The 21,173-nt window shown below is 41.9% G+C and overlaps 1 protein-coding gene across 5 annotated transcripts in view; it reads left to right on the top strand.

The window, feature by feature from the left end:
• The window catches only part of MYO1B (myosin IB), a 167,714-nt gene that overhangs the window by 34,784 nt on the left and 111,757 nt on the right, over positions 1-21,173 (top strand). For all 5 annotated transcript variants that reach the window (XM_032480150.1, XM_032480152.1, XM_032480151.1 and 2 more), the window contains exon 3: positions 13,191-13,306. In XM_032480150.1, the coding sequence (XP_032336041.1) occupies positions 13,191-13,306 (116 nt within the window). The remainder of the gene's footprint in view (positions 1-13,190; positions 13,307-21,173) is intronic.

The following is a 21,173-nucleotide window of genomic DNA, read 5'->3' as shown; positions in this document are numbered from 1 at the left end:
TTAGGGTGACTGGTCAGGACTGTGGTTCTGTTCAGGAACAGGAAAGCTGCAATTTAGGCAAGAACAAGGCCCAGGGCAAATTTGGAAACAAAAGAACCAAAGTGTCTGTTCTCTGACAGGAAGTATTTTTGGTGCTGACAAGTAGATGGAGTTTGTTTTCTCTCTGAATTGTTAGGTGCGGATCATCCAGATATAGAGGTCTGAATTAGTCCAGTTTTAGCATCTTAAGTAAACAAATTGTAGATGTAAGAGTGACTGCTTTGAAAGTTTAGTAGAAATTGTCTTAATGTTTAGAAGTTAGTAGTAGAATTAGAATCCCCATACAGATGTGATCAAAGACTCTTATGAAAGATACTCACATATAAGTATAATATATTTGGTTTAAAATAAGTCAATGAAAATAATACTATTTAGCATTTATATATTCATTTGAACTGTCAAAACCACTTTTCATTTGTACACAGGAAACTTCCTACCTTTATAGATACAACGTTTATTCCTGAGAATTTGGTGTACATGGTGTATTAGCTTTCTCTTGCTGCAGAATGGATTGCTACAAACTTAGTGGCTTAAAATAACATACATTTATTACCTGACTATTTCTGTGGGGCAAGAGTTCGGGCACGGCTTAGCTGGGTCCTCTGCTTAGCTGGGTCCTCTGCTTGGGGTCTCACCAGGCTGTCATCGAGGTGTCAGCCAGGACTGTAGCCTTGTCAGAGCCTTGGCCCTTTTCCAGGCTCTTGGGGTTGCTGGCAGAGAGCAGGGCTGGAGTGCAAACGTCTGGCTTAGTGCTATTCCTGCTACCCAATTTTTTTTTCTTTTTAAAATTTCCTTTAAAAAGCCTTCTTTAACAAAAATTATAGAAGTAACAAATGCTTTTGGGGAAAAAAAAATCATAGTACAGGGCTACATGACATAAAAATGTGATTTTCTTACCTTAGTACCCTAGGCCCTTTGCAGAAGTAATGGTAGTTAAGGTAGGTCACCTTCCAGGTTATGTAAGTTTGATTAAAAATCAAATTTTTTTGTTTGTTGTTTTAGAGTTGGAAGTAGGAGGTTCTTCATCTAGATGGCTGAGCCTTTGCCCAGAGACCCCAGACCCAGCAGATTTGAGGGAGACAAGAACCTTCTTTAATGCCACCTGCCCTCCCACCTTGACCAAGCAGGTGAAGGAGGAGGGGGTCTGAGCTGGCAAAGTGAAATGCCTGGACTTGACTGTGTATGAGGGATTCCCCATGAGCAGACAGCCTGCTCGGCTCATGGGGAAGGTAGACTATGGAGGAACCATGGAGAACAAATCGTGCGTGTTTTCAAGAGTATAAACAGCTTTGGTGTTTGGAAGGGAGAACACCACATGAGAAGGCTGGATAAAGCTGGTGAAAAACAGCAGATCACAAAGCTGAAGAAGTGTTGTGTCTAGTTTCTGAGCACAGTCTGTCTCTTGGACAGTTTTATAATACTTTTCAAAACAATCATTTTTGGTACTAACTTGCCAGTTTCAACCTGTCCACGCTCTTCTGAAACCTTCAGTGATTGGCACGTCTCTTCCTCTTAGAGCTTGCAAGATGGCTGCACATCTGTCTGTTATTTACCAAGCTCAGAGAGTTGTTTCATCATGCAGGCACTATATGGTACTTGATATATTTGTGTACTATTTATAATATATTAATTTAAATGCTCTGGTTGAAGTTACACTGAACTCCAATTTGGAGGAAATTAAGGCCCGACCTCAGGTCTGCAGAGGTTTCATCTTTTGGTAGCGGTGTGGTGGGTACTAAGGAGCCAAGACCCGAGCTCCAGTCCTGGCTCTGCCCCTTACCGTCTGTGAGACCTGGAACAGGTGCTTTAACTACTTGGGGACTGTTCCCTTATTGATAAAATGATATATGATAACAGCTAACGTGTGTCAAGTCCTTATTGGTACAGTATACTATTCTAAGCACCTTACGTGTATTTGTTTATTTAAGTATTACTAGAGGCCTGTACACTGTAGGTTTTAAAATTCATTTTACATGTGAGGCTACTAAGGCTCAGAAAGACTAAGTAGCTTGTCCAGGGTCACACAGTGAGTAGGTGATGGAGCTAGGATTCACACCCAGGATGTCTGGCTCCGGAGTTCATGCTCCAAATAATGGTCCTGCTGATTTTACACAGTTGCTATGAGTGTCAGTGATACCACTAATATGAAAGCGTTCTCAGTCCGCAAAGTGCTGTTCATCATAATTGACTATGATTTTGCAGAATGTGTAGGTTCGGAACAAGGCAGTCTCGATAAGCCAGACAAATACTTGAAGGGGATAAGCAGTATTCCTGCCGCGTGTTGAGTTAGCATTCAACAGTGCAGTGACATGAACTAGTGTGACATGGAACAAGTGTGCTCAGTTCTGAAGTCCTAGGCATTCCCTAGTCAAAGAAAAGTGCTCGCAACCGTTAGGCTGGTGTTTTCCTCTCTGGAAGGTGGGAGAAGATCTTGGGAGGAGATTGTTTCTCGTCATATTCACTGGATGGCAGGCGACTGACAACTGCACACAGTCCTTTACCTTTAAGAGCACAAGGTGGAGGGGGAGGAGGAATCAGTTCAGCACAAGGGCTGTGTGGCCAACCCATGTGGCCCTCGCAGCCCTCCCCTCCACGCATGCACCTTTCTCTCCTCTTACATGGATAGTACAGTTAAGTATTCATGGTAATCCTCATTTCTAAAGAGAGGCTATTTTGTTCCTCAACAAAGGGAGTGTAGGGTGAGACATTAGGTGGCATTACTGGGAAAGGCATGAACCTTTGGCAAACAGACCTGAGGTTGAATCTTGGCCACTCACAACCACTGTGACCATTGTAAATAACTGAAGGTTAGTTCTCTCGTCTATAAAGTCAGGTCTCGAGGCTTACCTTGTTGAGTTGTGTTTGAGACTAAGGGGCATTTTAGCCCAGTGCTTGGCACATACGTAGTAGGAGTGGAGTACCTGAGAGGGGCCATGACCATCTGGAAACCTTGGAAACTCAGAATGACTTTTCTTCAAGATTTTAGACACTGAGATTCTCTTGTAATTAGAATTTCTCTCTCTTTGCTTCCCTGACTCTCTCTTTGCCTCTCTCTTTTCCTCTCCTTCTTTGGCATTCTATAATGAATACCAGATTTCATTTTTGTTGGATTAGTGCTTTCATTTAGCCACATAGTATTATTTTCAAGACTTGTAGCTGGCAGTATACCTGTAACACAGGACCACTCTGTACCTTAGATAAGAGAGCTTCATTATTATTAGGGTCCGGAGAATGATATGTATTTGGAAAATACTTGTCTCATTACAGAGTTTATTTCAGTGAAGATAAGGTGGTGTTGTGTTATCCTGCTCTGAAGAAAGGCTGCCCGAGGTGATATTTTTAGCCAGTATTTTGGCGTGGCGTGGAACTCATATATAGTTCTTTAATTCGTAGTCTGAAATGACTGGCAGCACAGGAACCAAGGCTTATAGTATGATGGTAGTTAAGGCATGTCTCAGACTAGCCTGACAGTGACCGTGCCTGACAAGCCCGCCTGATCTAAGCCAGTGATTTATGGCACAGCAGAGGGCTTGACTCTTTCCTCAGACTCTGAGTTGAGAAATACTGTAAAAATGAAACATCAGTGGAAGCAGATGCTGGCAGTCACGTGGGAGGCTGTGATGCGTGGTGAGCGGGCAGGGACGATGCATAGGAGTCTCTGAAGCAGACCAGCTGTGGAGTAGAAAGTGAGAAGACCAGTTAGTGGCAGGAGCGAGAGCGGGGGATGAGCATGTGGATACTGGGACTGGAAAGGAAGACCTCACAGACTTGTGTTTCTTTGTCCTGTAATGCAGCCCCACACCCCCGCACGCTCACTCTTGGCGCCCAGCTCTTCTTGTAGCTCAGTGATGGGTTCCTTGAGGCTTCCTGGGTGTGTCATTATTACAGTAAAACTTTCAGCACTTGATGTATCTTGAGAACATCTCTGTGCCTGGCAGCTGAGAGAGCCTGTCCAAATCACACTTCTCTGTTCCAACATCACAGACCTTGGTGAAAAGCTTTGGCCCGAAACTGCCTCTTTCAGTAATGGTGAGGCCTGGGGCAAGTGTTTAAAACCTTCTAATGCCTTCAGTTTCTTTCTCAGTGAAAAAAATAGGCTGTTATTACTGGTTGTATATATATTCTGCATATGTATCACAAATACATTCTCAGACTGGGGGTGTGAGGTGTACATACTGAATTCCACTGTTGTAGATTGAAGACTCAGATAGAAGCTGAAATCAGTTTGTAATTTTTCACTTAGGCAGTTTTTCACAATTTTGAACTGTGTCTAAAAAACCAACCAAAGCATTTGGTAGACCAAACTGTGTCTTAAAAAAAAATTAAGACAAAAGCCCTCTTCAGGGGAAATTTGGGAAATCTTACAGACGTCTAATTAAAAACATTGTGGCCCATAATGTCCTGATGTCTTGTGATCAAATTCCCAGGATCCGAGATCCAAGAAGTGAATAGCATGTTGTCATTTCTGAAGATTCCACCAGCTCGTCTTGTAGAGTCATATTCTCAGCATCCTGGTTTTTCATACTAGTTTCATTAAGACCATGCGTACCTCATGTGGCTCCTCTGATAGCTTATCCATTCCCTGTATACAAAGGCCATTTTGTAAGACTTCAGCATTATAGGACTCCTCAGTGACTTTAGCTGTGGTATTAACATATGCTGTGGGCTTTTGAGTCCTGATTTGGCAACTTACAGTGGCCAGTAGATCCCAGTGGAGCCAAACTGTGAGCTTTGGGAATCACACAGGTAATATTTATGGAACACTTGCTGTGTGTCAGATGCTGTGGTTCTTGCTTTAACACACAATCTCATTTAATCCTCATATTAGGCAGAGGGAGGAACCAGTGTGATCCTCCTGGTCCAGATGACGAAACTGGGGCCTGGAGAAGTTAAGTAATGTACCCAAGTTCACACAAAACTAAGAAGCTTCGCCAAATAACTTGCAGTAAGATTTGCACAAGATCTCAGGTACATTTTGTGCATTATAATACTGTGTGATGTAGAATTGGAGCAAAGAGCTCAAAACACTTAAGTCAGAATGACCTAGGTTCAGATTCAATCTTATCATCCAACACTCTCACTCCATGCGCTGACTTCAAAACTGGTCTTAAACTGAAGCTCAGAGGCCTCTCCTTGACATTTGAGGCTCTGCAGTTCGACCCCAGTCTTATTCTCTGGGCTATTCCTCACAGGATGTCTTAGCTAGTGGCAAGCTGTCCTCTTCCGCGTGTCTGAAATGCAGTCAGGTGGGCCTTGATGCCATGCTTTAATCCATGTTATAGCAGATATCAGAATTCCCCCCCCCTTTTTAAAAGGCTAAATAATATTCCATTGTATCTATAAACCGCATTTTGTTTATCCATTCATCTGTCAGTGGACGCTTGGGTTACTTCCACTTTTTGGCTATTGTAAACAATGCTGCAGTTGAACTTGGGTGTACAGATATCTGTTTTGAGTCTCTAGCAATTCATACTTTAAAAAAATACATTTTGAAGAATGCAATTATCTTAGCAAAAAAATTTTTTTAAAAGGGTGGAGTTCACTTACGACCTAAAACCTAAAATCTCGTGTGCTACTCTTTGGGGGAACATTTCTTTATCTGAATCTTGCCCATCCTTTTAGACCTGCCCAAATCCTCTGACTTCTCTGGACCATTCTCGTATCTCTGCAGTTGGCAATGACCTTTCCTTCATTTAAACCCAAAGCACTCCTTTATACAGTAAGATAAGGAGACTAATATACTCGCTTAGCTAACAGTCACTTAAATCCTATTTCACCTGTTTTTGTGGCTACAGTGGTTAACTCTTTTTTTTTTAATTGAAGTATAGTCAGTTGCAATGTGTCAGTTTCTGCTGTACAGCATAATGTTTCAGTCATACGTATACACACATATATTCGTTTTCATATTCTTTTTCAATGTAAGTTACTGCAAGATACAGAGTAGTTAACTCTTAAATTTTGTATTTTATGATTATAAGAGTCTCACCTTCTAAGCTCTCTTATAAGTTCCTCAGGGGCACAGACCACGAGAGTGTCTTATCTTTTCACTATGCCCGACTGGATGCTTTTGCATAAAGAAGGCTCTTGATAAATGCGTTGCTTGCTTGTTAAATGGTTGTCAGCTAAATTCAGTCAAGGCAGTCAGTGTGGTTGTGCAGCCAGGTGAAGGGTTATCCTTACTTGAGTCCTGGATTTCAGCTGTTACTACTTTAGAGGTGAAGGTAACATGGCTTGGAGACTGGGACGTGAAGAACTCCAACGTAGTCTTCAGTATTTTTCTGATGCTGTTTTAGACTAAATAATTAACATCCGGTAAGATATTTAAATAAACATTACCTGTTGCATCCCCACTTTCCTGATTTATTTCTCTGCAGTTAAAGGATGGTGATGATTATGATACCATGTCTTGCATTTCTTCATGATACTGGGACAACTTTGCTGGGATAAACATAAAAAAAAAGCACTTTTCCGTTGAGATGAAAAATTTCCCCTGTAACTAGATCTTTTCTCCCTCCTCCTTTTTTGTTTACTCCTGGTAGTGTAAGGATTTCAGCATTCCTCGGATTGTCCAATGGGAGGCTTCTGCCCAGCAGAGTAGCTCTCTGTTCTACAAAGGTGAACACACCATTGTAAGGCCTTGTACAACACAAATTCCTGTGATGAGGCCTTCTCGGCTGCTTCTGCCAAAGCTTCCCAGGCCTGACAGACAACATGGACTGTGTGCCCCAAGGAAGAGTGAGCAAATTCTTGGCTCCTTGTCCTGATTCCACTTCCATTAGGTAATGTGGTCATACCACTTAGCGTCTTTGTGCTCCATTGTTACGAACGTTGAAATGGAGAATTCATTTCTATCTCATGGTGATTTAGGAAGAGTTCAGTAGAAAGGTGCTTCGGTATACATTGTATACCAGCACTGTAATAAGTGTGGGGGACGAGTTTTTAAGAAACTGCAGAGACTGTAAACAAATAACTGGAATTCATTCTGAAGAAAATAAGGAAGCTGGTAGGTGGGCAGATGGGATGCCTGGTTAGAGCCTCAGCACAGCAGGGGCTTTAAAAATATTATTTTGGAAGAAGTTGATACTTGAAAAGAGGTCATCCTGGTGAAAAGGAGTCATTGTAGGATTTCTTTGCACAATATTTTATGGTTTAGTTATAACTTTATTTTTGGTTTCAGATGGTGAATTGAAATACAAACTTTCAGGGTTTAGGGCTTCTAAAGAAGAATGTTGCCCTGGGAAGAAGTATGATATGAAAGATGTGAAACTCTTCTGGCTTTTCTTTGTCTGTGTACTGACGTTTCGTTCACCTGGCATCGTGGTGATGTGTGTGGACAGTTCCACATAATTGAGACACACGAAATATGAAAACTGTGCTTCTCTGTTTAACTTGAGAAAAGTTTTTTTGATTAGATATCCATCCAAAATGTATTGCCTATGCCCTTGTCGTCGAAAACAGAATGCTCTCTCTCGTTTTGGCCCTTGATGGTTGGGCTGTGTTCTGACTCAGGGCCCGCGGATCCAAGCTGTTGGCTCTTGCTCTGGACAGCTCTTCTGTTTTTGTACTTTTAGAGTTATTTTGATCACTTCTTGCTCCTTTTCTCTTTTTCTTTGTTTGCTTTTCTTTCTCTTTTTCTTCCCTTCTGTCCTTTTCCTTTTTCCACTAGTGGCCATTATTTCTTCCCTTAGGGTGGGAGCTCTTAACCTGGAGGGAATGCACAAACTTTTATGTGCATATTATACGAGTGTTCTTGGAGGGGGAAGATTCTTGGCCTTCATTGGCATCTCAGCCAACAACAACTGCAAAAAAGGTAGGAGGTGCTCTGTAGCAGTAATTTTTGAACTACGAGTTTCATCCCATTAATGGGTGAGGAAAACCACCCACTGGGTTTAGGTTAGGATCAGCAGTTTTAAAATATTTTGTAGCGAATAGAATTGAACAAAGGGTATCAGTACATTGCATGTGATAAAGATATTAACGGTTTTGTGAACTTTTATTTCATATATATATATGTATGTGTATGTATATACACACTCAAACATACACGTACTTGGTTGTGGTGAAAATTTTACTTTTTGCAGTGAATCGTAGTTAGACGCTTGAAACACACCTCCGCAGGAAAGCTCTGATTTACAGATGTTGCCGTGGTTTCTCTGTAGTGTGCAGAGATGCTGTGTACCACGTTTCTTAGAAACGTGGCTAACATGAAAGTGATGCTAGAAGTTTTATTTTTTCCTTTTGAAATGTTTGCAGAATTAATTACATAGGACAATTTAAAGGGGAAGGTAAAATAGAAGGTAGGCCAGCAGCGGCACTGGCAGGGTTGCTGCATTTGAGAGTAGAACCTGGTCCTGTGAGCTCTGAAGGTGGAGGCCAAAAGCAGTTCTCAACTCTGGTTACCCATCCTTTCTCTGGGGAGACTGCAGAAGACGGGCCTGCCTGCCCCTGCCCCAGACCATTGAAATAGTCTTTGAGGAGGGAGTTCTGGAAGAACTTTCTCATAGAATAAAAGGCAGGGCCTTTGGGTTATGTATCCATCAGGGGACTTTTCCTCTGGGTTCTGAACTGTGGTCTGGAGAGTGGAGGTTGCTGGATGCCTGTCCTCCGGAAAAGACTTCAGTTTTCTCTGTAATCACAATAGGAGCACTCAAGTATTATTTGGTTATTCACAAGGCATCTGTTCTGGAATTCTAGAGATATCTGAAGTATGAAGACGGAGATTGTTTTGACTTAGGAATGTTTGTACATTCTTGATTTAATGTCTGCCCTTGAGTGAAAGATAAACCTGCTAATTGAGTTTGTAGAAAGGTAGAGCCTGTCCTCCTCTCTTAACCTTTTTCTTTTCTTTCCTTCTCGTTGCCTTCTCTCCCCTCCCCCCTCCCTTCCCTCCTGTTCCTTTCTCCCTTTGAGATGTCAGAAGATGGTTCCCCAGGGCAGTGGGAGTGGAGGGGGCTTTCTGTTATCATGGTGGTGGTGTGCATGCCTCAGGACTTGGGGTGCTGCAGGATGGGAGCATGGACGGGTGAGCCAGGAGGGCTGTGTGGCTAGGAGGTTGGTTACGCTGAGTAAACAAGTACATTGAGCACATCCATCCATCCATCTATTGAGGGTAATGAGAGCCAGACTTGTCTCTGTTGGAGAGGCCAGATGAGACCTAATTGATAGGTAGTCCATTCTAGGGGAAGGAGTGCTTTTTGTGTGATCAGCTTAGTAGAAGAACACGCCCTGGATTCCGGCCGGAGTTTCTCTGTGCGCCCTTTGGGCCGTAGGGACCAGGTGGAGTGTGAGCGCAGCCCAGAAGTGGCCTGGAGGGAATGAGCTGGGTGCTGGAGGCCTTTCGTGGGCTCTCTTGGCACTGGCACTGTCCGGTGGGTCCGGAGCTGCTTGGTGTTGGGCGCAGTGCGTGCCTACCTCTCATTTCCAGTCGAGTGAGTGAGTGGAGCTCTAGGGGGCAAGAGGTGGATCCTTTTTGCTGCTCCCCTTTGTCAAGGTTTACCACGCTTTTCTTCTTTTGTTTTTTTCTCCTTGGCATGTTCAAAATAAAAAGGACACATAGTACCCAGCTCTTTGACGCACATACTTGAGTTTAAAAAAACTGTGTCTTACCACCAACTTTTTAATTCCAGTGGTTACTTAATGAGTTAGTTTGCGATCCTTTTTAGAGCATGATGCAATATGAAAACACCAACTTCAATTTGTATACAGTTGCTTGTTAAAGGAAATAATGAAGTACAGTCAGCCCTTGGTATCTGTGGGTTTCTCATCTGCAGATTCAACCAATAGCAGGTTGAAAGTATTGGTTGTGGGGGGAGGTGGCGGAATTCCAGAAAGTTCCAAAAAGCAAAAAACTTTGCCATGAGCTGAAAACTATTTAGATAGCATTTACATTGTAAAAGGTTTTATGAGTAATCTAGAGGTAACTAAAAGTATTGGGGAGGATGCGTGTAAGTTATATGCAAATATTATGCCATTTTATAGAAGGGACTGGAGCATCCTTGGAGTTTGGTCTTTGCAGGCAGTCCTGGAACCAATTCCCCAGGGATACTGAGGGACAAATGTATATTGTTTGTAAGTCCAAATGTTAATTTATGTAAAAATAAACTGTCTGGTCACTATTGTTCTGCTCCCTGGAAAGGAGTTTTGATTTGTTATTGCAGCTACCTGAATGTAGAGTGGATAGCTGCCTGAATAGAGGAGGATTGTAAGCTCCACCCAGCTCATCTGCTGCTACCAGAGAGAGGAGGATTGTCACTAATGAACCTTTGAGTTATTCTGTTGGCAGATGTGGGAATATTTAAATCGTTAACTAATGCACGTAGAACCTTCAAGGAAGAAGTCATAAACAGCAAGGGCACGTATCACAGTAGAGGACAAGCCTAGGAGTTCAAGGTTAGAGGATACGTATCTGGAACGTATACTGTAAAGTGGAATAAAGAGAGCACAGTTTCTTTTACTGTTTGCTTGTTTAGGTTGATAGACGGGCTCTCTTTCTGACTAGTTGAGTCATGTTGGTGTATCGGTAAGGTCATTGTTGCTGTGTAACAACTTCCCCCACCGCCTCAGGTAATGGCATGAGACTGCAGTTATTTATTTGCGCACAGTTCCGCGATTCTCCGGCTAGCAGTTTAGGCTGAGTCCGGCTTGGTGCATCTTCTGGTCTCACCTAGAATCACGCATGTGGCTTTCAGCATCTGGTGGCCTAATAGGGGCTGGGTGGTTAGAATGTTCTTGCTCCTATGTCTGCCGGTTATCTACAGGTGCCTCAGTTTTCTCCGTGACCTCTCTGACAGGCTAGCTCAAGCTCACTAACATTATGGCTTCTACTCACAGTCATTAAAAAAGGGGGCACAACCTAATACATGAATGCTCAAGCCTCTGCTTGGATCTCATAATGTCCAGATTGAAGGGGTGGAGGGTAAACTCTATGTCTTATAGAACGAGTGGCAGAGTCCCATTTCAAAGGGTATGTGTACACACAGGGGTGGTAGGAATTGTTCCGGCCATCTTTGCAAACAGTCTACCACAGTAGGACAGGGGACTCGGTGGGGAAAGATATAGTTTAAGGATTTGTTCAGTGGCAATACGTGGCATACAAATTTAATAAAATATTAGGCACTGTATGGTAGTGTACTTGGTATTATATTTCAACAGAAGAATAATTGTATGAGAATGGTTTGTGCTGTCCACTCTCCTAGTGATGAACAAGCCCTGTGCGAATTAGTCATTCAGTTAAATATTTATGGGGCATCATTCATGGGCCAGACCTGTTCTAGGTGATAAGAAAACAGCTGGGGAAAAAAAAGCACACATAATTCTATATAATTCCGTATATATGAAAGTCACAAGTAATAAAGAAAAACTTGAAACATTAGGACTGTGGCTTTTGATTTTGGATTTGGGGCATCCAAGTTTGTTCTCCATGTAAGAATGCCACACAGGCAGATTTTTATCAGGAATTTAGCCACTGTGAAGTTTGTTTTAAAGAGCAACTTAATCAGTTTCTCTGCTAAAGCAGTTACATTAAAAGGAGATTCATGTACTTTTCTACTAAAGAAAGCTGAACCTTTAATCAACAGATTTTAAAGGAATAAATTATTGTATTTTCATATCTATCAATCTTAGTAATTCTAGTATATTAGTTATAAGCTATTCAGACAATGATTCAGCGTCTAGCATCTCCCATCTTCTTGCCTGGGTGGGTTGGAATGTGAAGAGACCTTCCTGGAAAAGTCTTGTCTAAATGGGATATTAGTTAGGAACGTTGTTGGAGTCATCTCTTGTCCGGCCAGATTAATTGGATCCTAGTACTAGGATGTCAGAAATAAATGCTAAAAATTTCATGGAAACTGAGAGCTTTTCTTTCACAGCAGCAGTCTTGTCTATTCTGACAAGATTGTATTCTTATAGGTTGAAAGTAGGTGTAACAGTGACCTGTTCAGTTTTCCAGATTGGGGGAAAAGTCTTTTATAATTAAAATAATTGTGACCCATGTTTAAAAAAAATCAGAACGTTTGTACTGTTCTGTTTTCTGTTCTGTTTAATTTTCTAGAAAGATCTGAAAATCTCCTTGAGACCAATAGTGACAATACTGGAAAAACTTGTTGCTCTAAAAATGTCACCTTTTGTTGCATGACCCTGGAAAGGTAGGGAAGTTGGAGGTGACATTTTTCTTCCTTCCTTCCTTTCTTTCTTTTTTTCACGTTTTTCTTAAAAAAAAAATTTTTTTTATCACTGGTATCTTTTTGTTAGCATCCCCCTACTCCTTGCTGCCAGCCATCTTTATCATGTTGAAACTGAAAGGAAAAATGGAGCTGCTAAGATGAGTTACAGTTAAGTGACTTTTGCTTACGGCATTGTGCTAGTCTTCGTACAAAACGACCTAAACCAACACTGCTCTTGCTGCCAAGAATTTAAGATCGTAATGGAAAGGAAGATAGTGTTCTGGTTTGCAGTGTGAGAGGGTTACTGTCTGCCAAAAAAGCATTGATCCCTCCAAAAGTACATTTAAATTCTGCATTAAATTTAAATTCAACATGAAAGGAACTCCCTTTCAGAAAGTACATTTAAATTCTGATCTTACAGTCCATTAGCTATAAAATTACTTTGTTTGACTGCCCGAGGGATAACTGTTGCTTTAATATTGAGCTGTATGTGGTCTGAGCCCATTGTAGAGATTGACCGTCCATGTAAGGGCAGTGCCAAAGTCAAGGCCCTGCTGGACAGGTATGGGTGTGAGTAGGGCCAAGGGGAAGCCCAGGCTACTGTAGACTGAAATAGGAGGATAAAGAAGAGAGAAGGAAACCCATTCTAAGTGGAGTCAGGGAAGGCATAGCTCTCGCTCACAATTAGCCATGGATGGATGACGAAAGTTTTGGCAAGTATGACAGGGCTTTGGAGAACTCTTATCCAGGATCATGAATTAAACTAGAGATTTACTTTGAAAGGCATTTTCAATGTATACATCTGTGTTTTCCATTTATCAGCAAAATGAATAACCATCATTGACCATCTGTCTTCAGTGATGTCAAATGTTCTTGAAAAGTATAAAATGAATGATCGGGCAGTAGAGCTAGTGTTTTTAACAGGATGAAACCATGCGACGCTAAGACTTAAGATGTTAAGATGGGTGTATTTTATTCTTTCTTTTGCAGACATACATTGGAAGTGTGGTTATATCCGTTAACCCATACCGATTACTGCCCATTTATTCACCAGAGAAAGTGGAAGATTACAGGAACAGAAATTTTTATGAACTGAGCCCTCACATGTAAGTATGGTATTAAACGTAAGTTTCTCTTTCACTCCAGAGATGTTTCGTTGACAGATGTGTCCAGCTGTTTCCTTGGAGTCTCAGGAAAATATTTTAGTCATTTTTTAAAAATTAGATGAAGGAATGTAGAAGTTAATTGTTATGCCTTATTTTAAATAATAAATAAAGGCAGAATGCTTCATTTGGCTTCAGGCTCTTTAAGTTCTGAAATATTTGGGTTCAGTATGTAAAATATTTTCTGTTAAAAATTCTGTGTAAGTAGCAGCTGCTGCTAATTATTTTTTGCAAATAAAACAGGAATGTGCATTGTTTATTATTATAAAGAGGCCAAGCAGCATTGTCACGTCCTTGTTGGGTCAAGAGAGATCCCATGTGTTGGGTTGTGTAATGGTTTTTGAAGAAAAGAAGTAAATAATACCTTCAGGTTCCACTTTTCATGGACATTGTTCACCAGATGTGTGCATTAGATCAATGATTTCACCTTTCCTGAAGTTAGTTGCTTATTTGATTTTTCTGAGAAGAATCACTTGTAAATAATTCTTGTAAGTAATAGCCTACAGTAACCACATAGTACTGAGGTTGAGAAACCCTGAACTCAAGTGAAAGAATCTGCAGAGTTTCAGTTGTGTCCTAGCAGGAAAGAATTTTCTCTACATGATTGAAGGCAGGCTCTATTAATTTTGGTAGAAAATAAATCTAATAAGTAAAGAACATATATGCTACTGTCCAGATGTTTAGTTTCTCTTGATAATGATGCATGCAGTGACATACAAATAACTAGTGAAAATGCTTATTAAAAACTAAACACTATGTGTTTTACCATTCAAGCAAATTCTGATTATTCAGTTTTCTCCTAGAAGTAGATTTTGCAAGGGAACTTGTTTCATTTTGCCTTAGCAAAAATAAAATATGAAATTTGTTGTGTACACTTATTCCTATAGTTAAGTCTCTGCAGTGAAATACTTTATTTGATGCCTTCATATTTATTTTAAATTCTAGACCTTGAAGCCATGTTTCTCAAATGCTTAGATCAGATATGTCAGAATCTCCCAGGAGCTTAGGTAAAACCAATTTCCTAGGCCTTATCTCTTAATAAGCCTGGACTCTACATTTTGTACAAGATTTCCAGATGGTTCGTATTGTACATACAAGTCTGAGACCATGTTGTCTTAGATACATATTTGCAAATGTTTTTCCCTTTCTTAACTGCTTATCACAAATCCTGATCTTTTACAGTAATAGCAATAATGATGATATCAATAATAGCTTCTATTTATTGAATGCTTACTGTGTGCAGGAAAAAGAAAACTTCTCTAAGTACTTTGCATGTATTATAATTCACATCATTCTCAAAATCCTGTGAGGTAGGTATTATTAGAAATGGAGAAATTGTCTCAGAAAAACAAGTCATTTATCAAAGCCACACAGCTCATGGGTAGGAGCAGGGCTGTGAAAACAGTCATCTGCTGTGCCTTTCAGCTGGAAATGGGTTCCCCCATCTTCAGCTCAGGGCTTCTTACTGTGCCATTTCATCCCGCTACCCTTGGGGTTGCCTGTATTCCGCGCCCTGGGCCCTCCGAGATAACCTTAGCTGTGCCTCAGTTTACCTCCAGAGGCTGCATGCCATTCTTCCATTTGCAGCTTAAACTCCATTTTGGGGATGTTTAGATGTACAGTAGAAGTTCATGCTGTCCTCGCTCCTGAAAGATTCCTCTGAGAGGCTACACAGCACTGCTACCTGGCTTCACCCATTACCTCTAAGGGAGAAAACCATTCCAGCAATAAAATAAATTCCCAGTGTGCTTAAGATAAAGACAGAATCTTTTTACCATGGTCTATAAAACATTTGCATAGAGTGCAAGGTACAATTTCACCTGAATTTGCGGGATTCGTATCACACCTCCCTCCCCATTTTACTTTGTCCTTTCTGTCCTCAGCTCACTCCTTCTTGTCCTTCAAGTCAGTGTCATCTTTGCACATTCTGTGCCTTTTGCCTGGAATGCTTTTCCCTCCCTTCTCCCCAAGGCAACTCTTGTTCTTCCTTTAGATCTCAGATTGCATTAGACCTCCTCCCTCACCCCTCCTTGCCGAGATCTGCTGCTCCTATCACAGTTACAGTTAAACTTTTCTGTATGGGATTATTTGATTCATGTCACCTGCCACGGCAGCATTTGCTCACCATAATATTCTTAGCACCCGAAAGTGAGTGTTCAAAATATATTGAACAGGACTTGGGTTTGAGTCCCAGCTCTTCCATTTACAAACTATGAAATCTTGAGCAAATTACATGAAAAAACACTTCAACTCAGAAATTAAATAATTTGCTCTGTACAGTGGGAAAGTAATTATTAACTTCTAGGATTTTTGTGAGGAATAACTGTCTAGTAGATAATTAGATAATATAATTGTCTGGAATAAGTAAAGTGCTTAGCAGGAAATCTACCACAGCCCTGTTGTAATAGACAGCTGCTGTTATTAACAATGATAATTATAATAATTACTATAATAATGAGATCTGTGGGACACATTCCCAACATTTTAACAGGCTCTTTCTTACCACCTTCTCCTCCATGGTGGGACATTTCCCACTTCCTTTAATGCATTTTCCTGTATTATTCATCGTGAATGTCTGTCTTTGACGGCAACTGAAACAGGGTCAGTGCTAGCTAGCTTCCCTACTAAAACCAGCCTGACCTTCTCAGATAGGATCTTTGCGATATAACAGGGTAAGATGACTTTAGGCTTTTGATGCATTCTAACCATAATTATTTCAAGAATTTGCTTCCAATTTGAGTGAAAAAGAACTTAAGCAGCTGCTCGGATCATATACCTTGAAAATTGTCTGACTGATTTACCTCAGATTACATTTGGGATTTTATTTGACCTGTTGTTCACTGTTAGTCTGCAAAAGCATCCAGATATTTCCCTTACAGCTCATGTGTTTTCAAAGGTGTCCAGAAATTATCTTTCTTTATAATTTCAGACAATTGAAAAATATTTACATTCTGTGTAGATTTGTAACTTTCAGAAAGTGGAAATGTGTAAATGATAAAAGGAAAATAAACAGTGGTTTCTTACCTATATCCCTTTCCAAAAATAGTTTTATGTTGTCACACCTCGTCTGCACCCTTCTTCTCTCGGTTCTTATCCCCTCTGTGTTTGGGGCTGCACCTTGAGCGTGGTAACGTTGGGTGACTTGCCCAGGAGAAATGAGGGCCCTGCTGGGGGGCACAGATGTTACCGTGTGCTTTTCTAGTTGTTTAAGCCGTGTCTTTCCAACATGATTTAAAAAATTTTTGCACATAGGAATTCTTAAATATCATGGTAAGGACTTAATACATTTCAGACCGCTCAGTAACTGCGTTCGTGGAGAACTGCCCCAGATGCCAGACCTCGCAGATTGGAAGGAATGATAGGGGAGAGATAAGGGAGAGAACTGTTTCATCTCCCGCAGCTCAGTTAGACTAGCAGCACGACAGCCACCTTCTGGTATTAGAGTCACCAAATCCACTGGCCTTTCCTTGGGTGATTGCCTTTTCACCTTACAGCCCTAGATGCAGTTTATCACCCTCAGATGGATCTTCCTAAAATCAGATCGTGCTCCTCCCGAAAACCTTCCTGACCCCCCTGCCCCATTACTCTTTGACCAAACTCCAAGTCCCTTGTCTCACTGGTCAGACTCTCACAACGAGTCTTAGCTCTCCCCTCCAGCCCAGACTCTGCTACGCTCCTTCATGAAACTGCCTTTGGAGTCACAAACTTACCACGTCTTTTCCTTTCTACTTCTCCTACCCCAACTCTACTGTTAAAATCCTGCCAGGCTCCTAGGTTCTGTCTTAAAGGCTTGATCAGCCCCAGACTAACCCACCAGCGACTTTTCCTGCCTCCGAGTTATCAGAACCACTTATGCAGCCTTACACACCACCTCTTTCACTGTGGTTAATTGTGTTCAGTGTCATCCTCTTTAATGAGCTAGGAGTGTCTGTAGATCAGGAACTTTATTCTATATGTCTGTGGCGCTCTCGGTACTTTTCTTTAAGAGCTCAATAACTAGAGAACAAAAGAGGTTTTAAATAATTTTTCAATTTTTTTCATTACATTTTACTTGTATTATCTCTGACAGTTCAGTGAAATCAAACTACTCTTGGTAGGCTATTTGCAGGGTTTATTCAAAACTTCATGTGGTATAATGAGAATTTTTTTCACTTTTATGAAAAAGTAGACTAAAATATTATTTTTATAGTGCTCTTCAACACTGAGTGCTCAGGTTCAATTTATTTCTGATGTAGAGCTCTTAGCATCTAATTATATCCAGTGTCTAGTGAAGGGAACGTGCCTCTTGGAAGAGTGTGTTGCGGCCCCACCCCCACCACACCCTCCCGGTGGTCACGGCCCAGGAGGGAGCTGAAGTGTGTCCTTCCCAGACTGAGACAGAGTGTGGTGGCCCTACTGCGTAGGTGTCGCAAGCACTGTTAGAAACAAGCAGTTTTCCCATTTCAGTAAATGAAAAACCTTGCAACAGATTCTAAAAACTGAGAACAGTGTCTTAAGGCCTTGAAAAATTTCTGGTTACTCTCACCTAAAAACGGGCAAGGCATGCACGGGAGGATTCTGATGTTGCTCCTGTCAGTTGTCCGGACGTGAGGACGTGAGCCCCCTGTCCCCAGGCAACCTCTCACCCCTAATTTTATGCCAGACTGATCTTGTAGGACCAGATGCTGTGGCCCACAGAGTGACGTTGCTGGAATGCTTGTGTGTTTTGAGTCCTTGTTAACCCTGTTGTCATTTTATTCTATTCAAGGTGAGCCAGGTACATGTTACAAAGAACTTTTCCGACCATATCTCAAAATGTGCCAGTGCTGTGGGTGGATAGTGATAGAGGATAAGGGTCTCAGGCAGAAGACCCAGGCACTGTCCCTTTTCCATTGTGTCTTTTTCTCTTTAGCAGAGTTGAAATTCTGTGAATAAAGTTTTATTTATTTTGAGAACTCTTATGACAGTTAAATCCTGAATTTGCATAGCGGTTGCTTATATAACCGGATGTTAAATTACTTTCTCAAGGAGAGGGTGTGTGTGTGTGTGTGTGTGTGTGTGTGTGTGTGTGTGTGTGTGTGTTGATGTCATGTCATGTCCCTGAGGCTTTTGTATGATTTCTCTCATCTCTCTCTTTTGGAATAGTTGAGCCTCTCATCGATTCAGTACCTCCCAATAAACCCCTTGCAGAAAAGGGTTTTATGCTTTCCCATCTAGCATTCTTTCTATTTACTGCTTTAGAAAAGTTACTCATTTACTAAGCAAATATTTATCGAGAGCTTACCATATGCCAGGCTCTCTTTAAGGCGCTGGGATACCGCAGTGAACACAGCAGATAAGATTCCTGTCTTCGTTTCAGAGACAGTCCTCAAACTTAATTATGCAGAAACCGAGATTGTTCAAACCATCAGTTAGGGGGCAGAAGGGTAGAGCAGAGGGAGGTGTGCTTTTGTGAAAAACAAAATGAATTTAAATAATAATCTTATAAGGCACCGCTAAGCCATATTCTCCCAGGGAGTTTAAGTCAGTAGCTGATAGGTTGTGGTCTGGAAGGTTTGCATCTGCTTACGTCTCAAATACACATGAGTAACTTGTGCAGGAGGGAATCTGAGCTCTGTCTTACTCTCTTGTTTAGATACCTTAAATTGACATCTCATATGACGTCTTTTAAAAATAGTTAAAATTGCCCTCTTCCCTCTCTCTCTTCCTGGCTGTCATGGGTCAAAATAAGCAGAAGGCAGTCACCGTGTTTGCTTTCAGTCTTGGCACACACTTGTTTGATTCTGGACGTCTGTGGATTAGACAACTTCTTGATTTATAGAGACCAGTTCCTATTAGCAGCACAGTGCACTGTGGTAGTGAAGGACATGTGCTAAACTGCAAGTTTCCTGAGGCCGGTCCCTGGTGAGAAACATTTCTGGGCTTCGCACTGAATCAGCTTTTACAAAGCTCCTTGAACTGAATTTCCTGCTTTTAACTCTCAAAACTTTTATTCTCAGTCTGTTGCTTTATGGAGGTTATTTTCAAAACAGGTTTTTCAAGCTGTATGTTCTCAGTAGAAAGAGACCTCAGCTAATTTCCTTTCAGATTATGAACCTTTTAAAATTTAAGTTGTAGGGGAGGGTATAGCTCAGTGACAGAGTGCTTCCTTCGCATGCATGAGGTCCTGGGTTCAATCCCCAGCACCTCTATTACAAAAAAATAAACAATTAAATCTACCCCCCCCAAATTATAGTTGAAAGGTTGGTTCTTACACTACTGTGATGTTTTTACCATGAAAGTCACTGTAATAGAATAATAAGTTTGTTAATGAAAAGTATTTTGTATGTCTGAGATGTCTAGAAAGATCCCTAGTTAGAATTTATATTACCCACCCCCTCAGAACATGCACGTCTCAGAGTTGAAAGAAAGTTTCTGTTGAAAGGGTATTCATAAAGCCAAGCACACGTTCATATCAAAATGCATGATCATTTCAGTGATATATAATCTTTTTTCTTTTATTTTAAACGAATTTTAAACACCTTTATTGTGGTATGGTTCCTGTACAAACTACACGTATTTCAGATGTACAATTTGTTGAATTTTGATAGATGTAATGGTATATAATCTTAAAGGGAAAGATTTGATTCTTAGCCAAAGAGGTTGCTTCCTGCCAGGTTTGAGGAATTTGACAGGCCCTGAGAGACTCCACAACGTTCTAGAAGAGATCCATTTCATCCAAAGGAGTGTCACTGAGGCCCCAGCCCTGAAAAGGTTTAGCCTGACACTTCATCACTGGCAAGGAGAGCTACCGTTGGGACCCAGGCGAGGAGCCCTGTCTAGAGAGGGTGTGTTCAGGGTGTGTGTGGGGAGGGGGGGGCACCCCGGGGGAGGGGCACCCCCTGTGTTGTTGACATAAGACTCATTGCCATGGTCTGTTGCTGGGAATAGGTTAGTAGGACTGGAGGGGTAGGGCAAAGGGAATGGTGTGGGAGCTGTCTGAATAGCGGCTGGCAAATACTGGGCCTGATCTAGTCCAGGGAAATCAGCAAAGCCAAGGATAACAGATACAGAGTTCAGAAGGCCCTTAGGGGGGCCCACACTTGGGAGACGAGGGAACCAAAAGGAGTGGGAACTGGGGCTGTCATAGGGCAGAAATCCGTGCCAGGGGAGCGGGTCCTTGAGGACCAGTTCCAGGAAGGGGGCTTGTTGCTGTCCCCACTGTCCAGGTATGCTTTCCTCCCCACTCTAGCCCGTCTCAGGGATCCAAATCCCTAAGCAGAAGGGATTGTTCATTCATCCGATCACAGTTAAGCACCCACAATATGTGTGAAGGGGTTGGGGATACAAAGATGATTTGTCCTTAAGGACTCACAGCCTGGTGCGGAAGACAGGGCAGTAAGTAAGCACCAACAGAAGAGAGAGAACTGCCATGAAGGAGGCGAGGGGTCAGAGTGACCACGTGTTCTGGTCTGGCCTGGACAGCCCTGTCATTGCTGTTGTATCAGTAATTATTAATAGTGCCCTTGTCCTGGTGGGTGTCTGAGTGTGGGTCCCCCGTGGGTAAGGTGCTGGGGGGCATGCCGGGGAGAAGGTGGTCAGCCCTGCCTGAGGAGCTGCGGGATGGGACATTGGGAGTCTTGAAGGATGAGTTTGGCGCATAGATGAGGAATAGGATTTAGGTCCAGGCGATAATTGTCCCACCAAAGGGAACAGTGTTGACTCGGTCTTTCAGCAGATGACATCCGGCTGAGTTGGGGATCTGGACGCAATTCCTGGAAAGCTGGACAAGTCTGGAGACAGCCTTGTAAAGCCGTGCTGGACACTTAGAAGAGCATGGGCCTGGGGGTGG

This window comes from Camelus ferus, chromosome 5, assembly GCF_009834535.1.
Source record: "Camelus ferus isolate YT-003-E chromosome 5, BCGSAC_Cfer_1.0, whole genome shotgun sequence".
Lineage (NCBI taxonomy): Eukaryota > Metazoa > Chordata > Mammalia > Artiodactyla > Camelidae > Camelus > Camelus ferus.
Note: the sequence above shows the minus strand (reverse complement) of the source record. Positions and strands in the feature narration are given on the sequence as shown.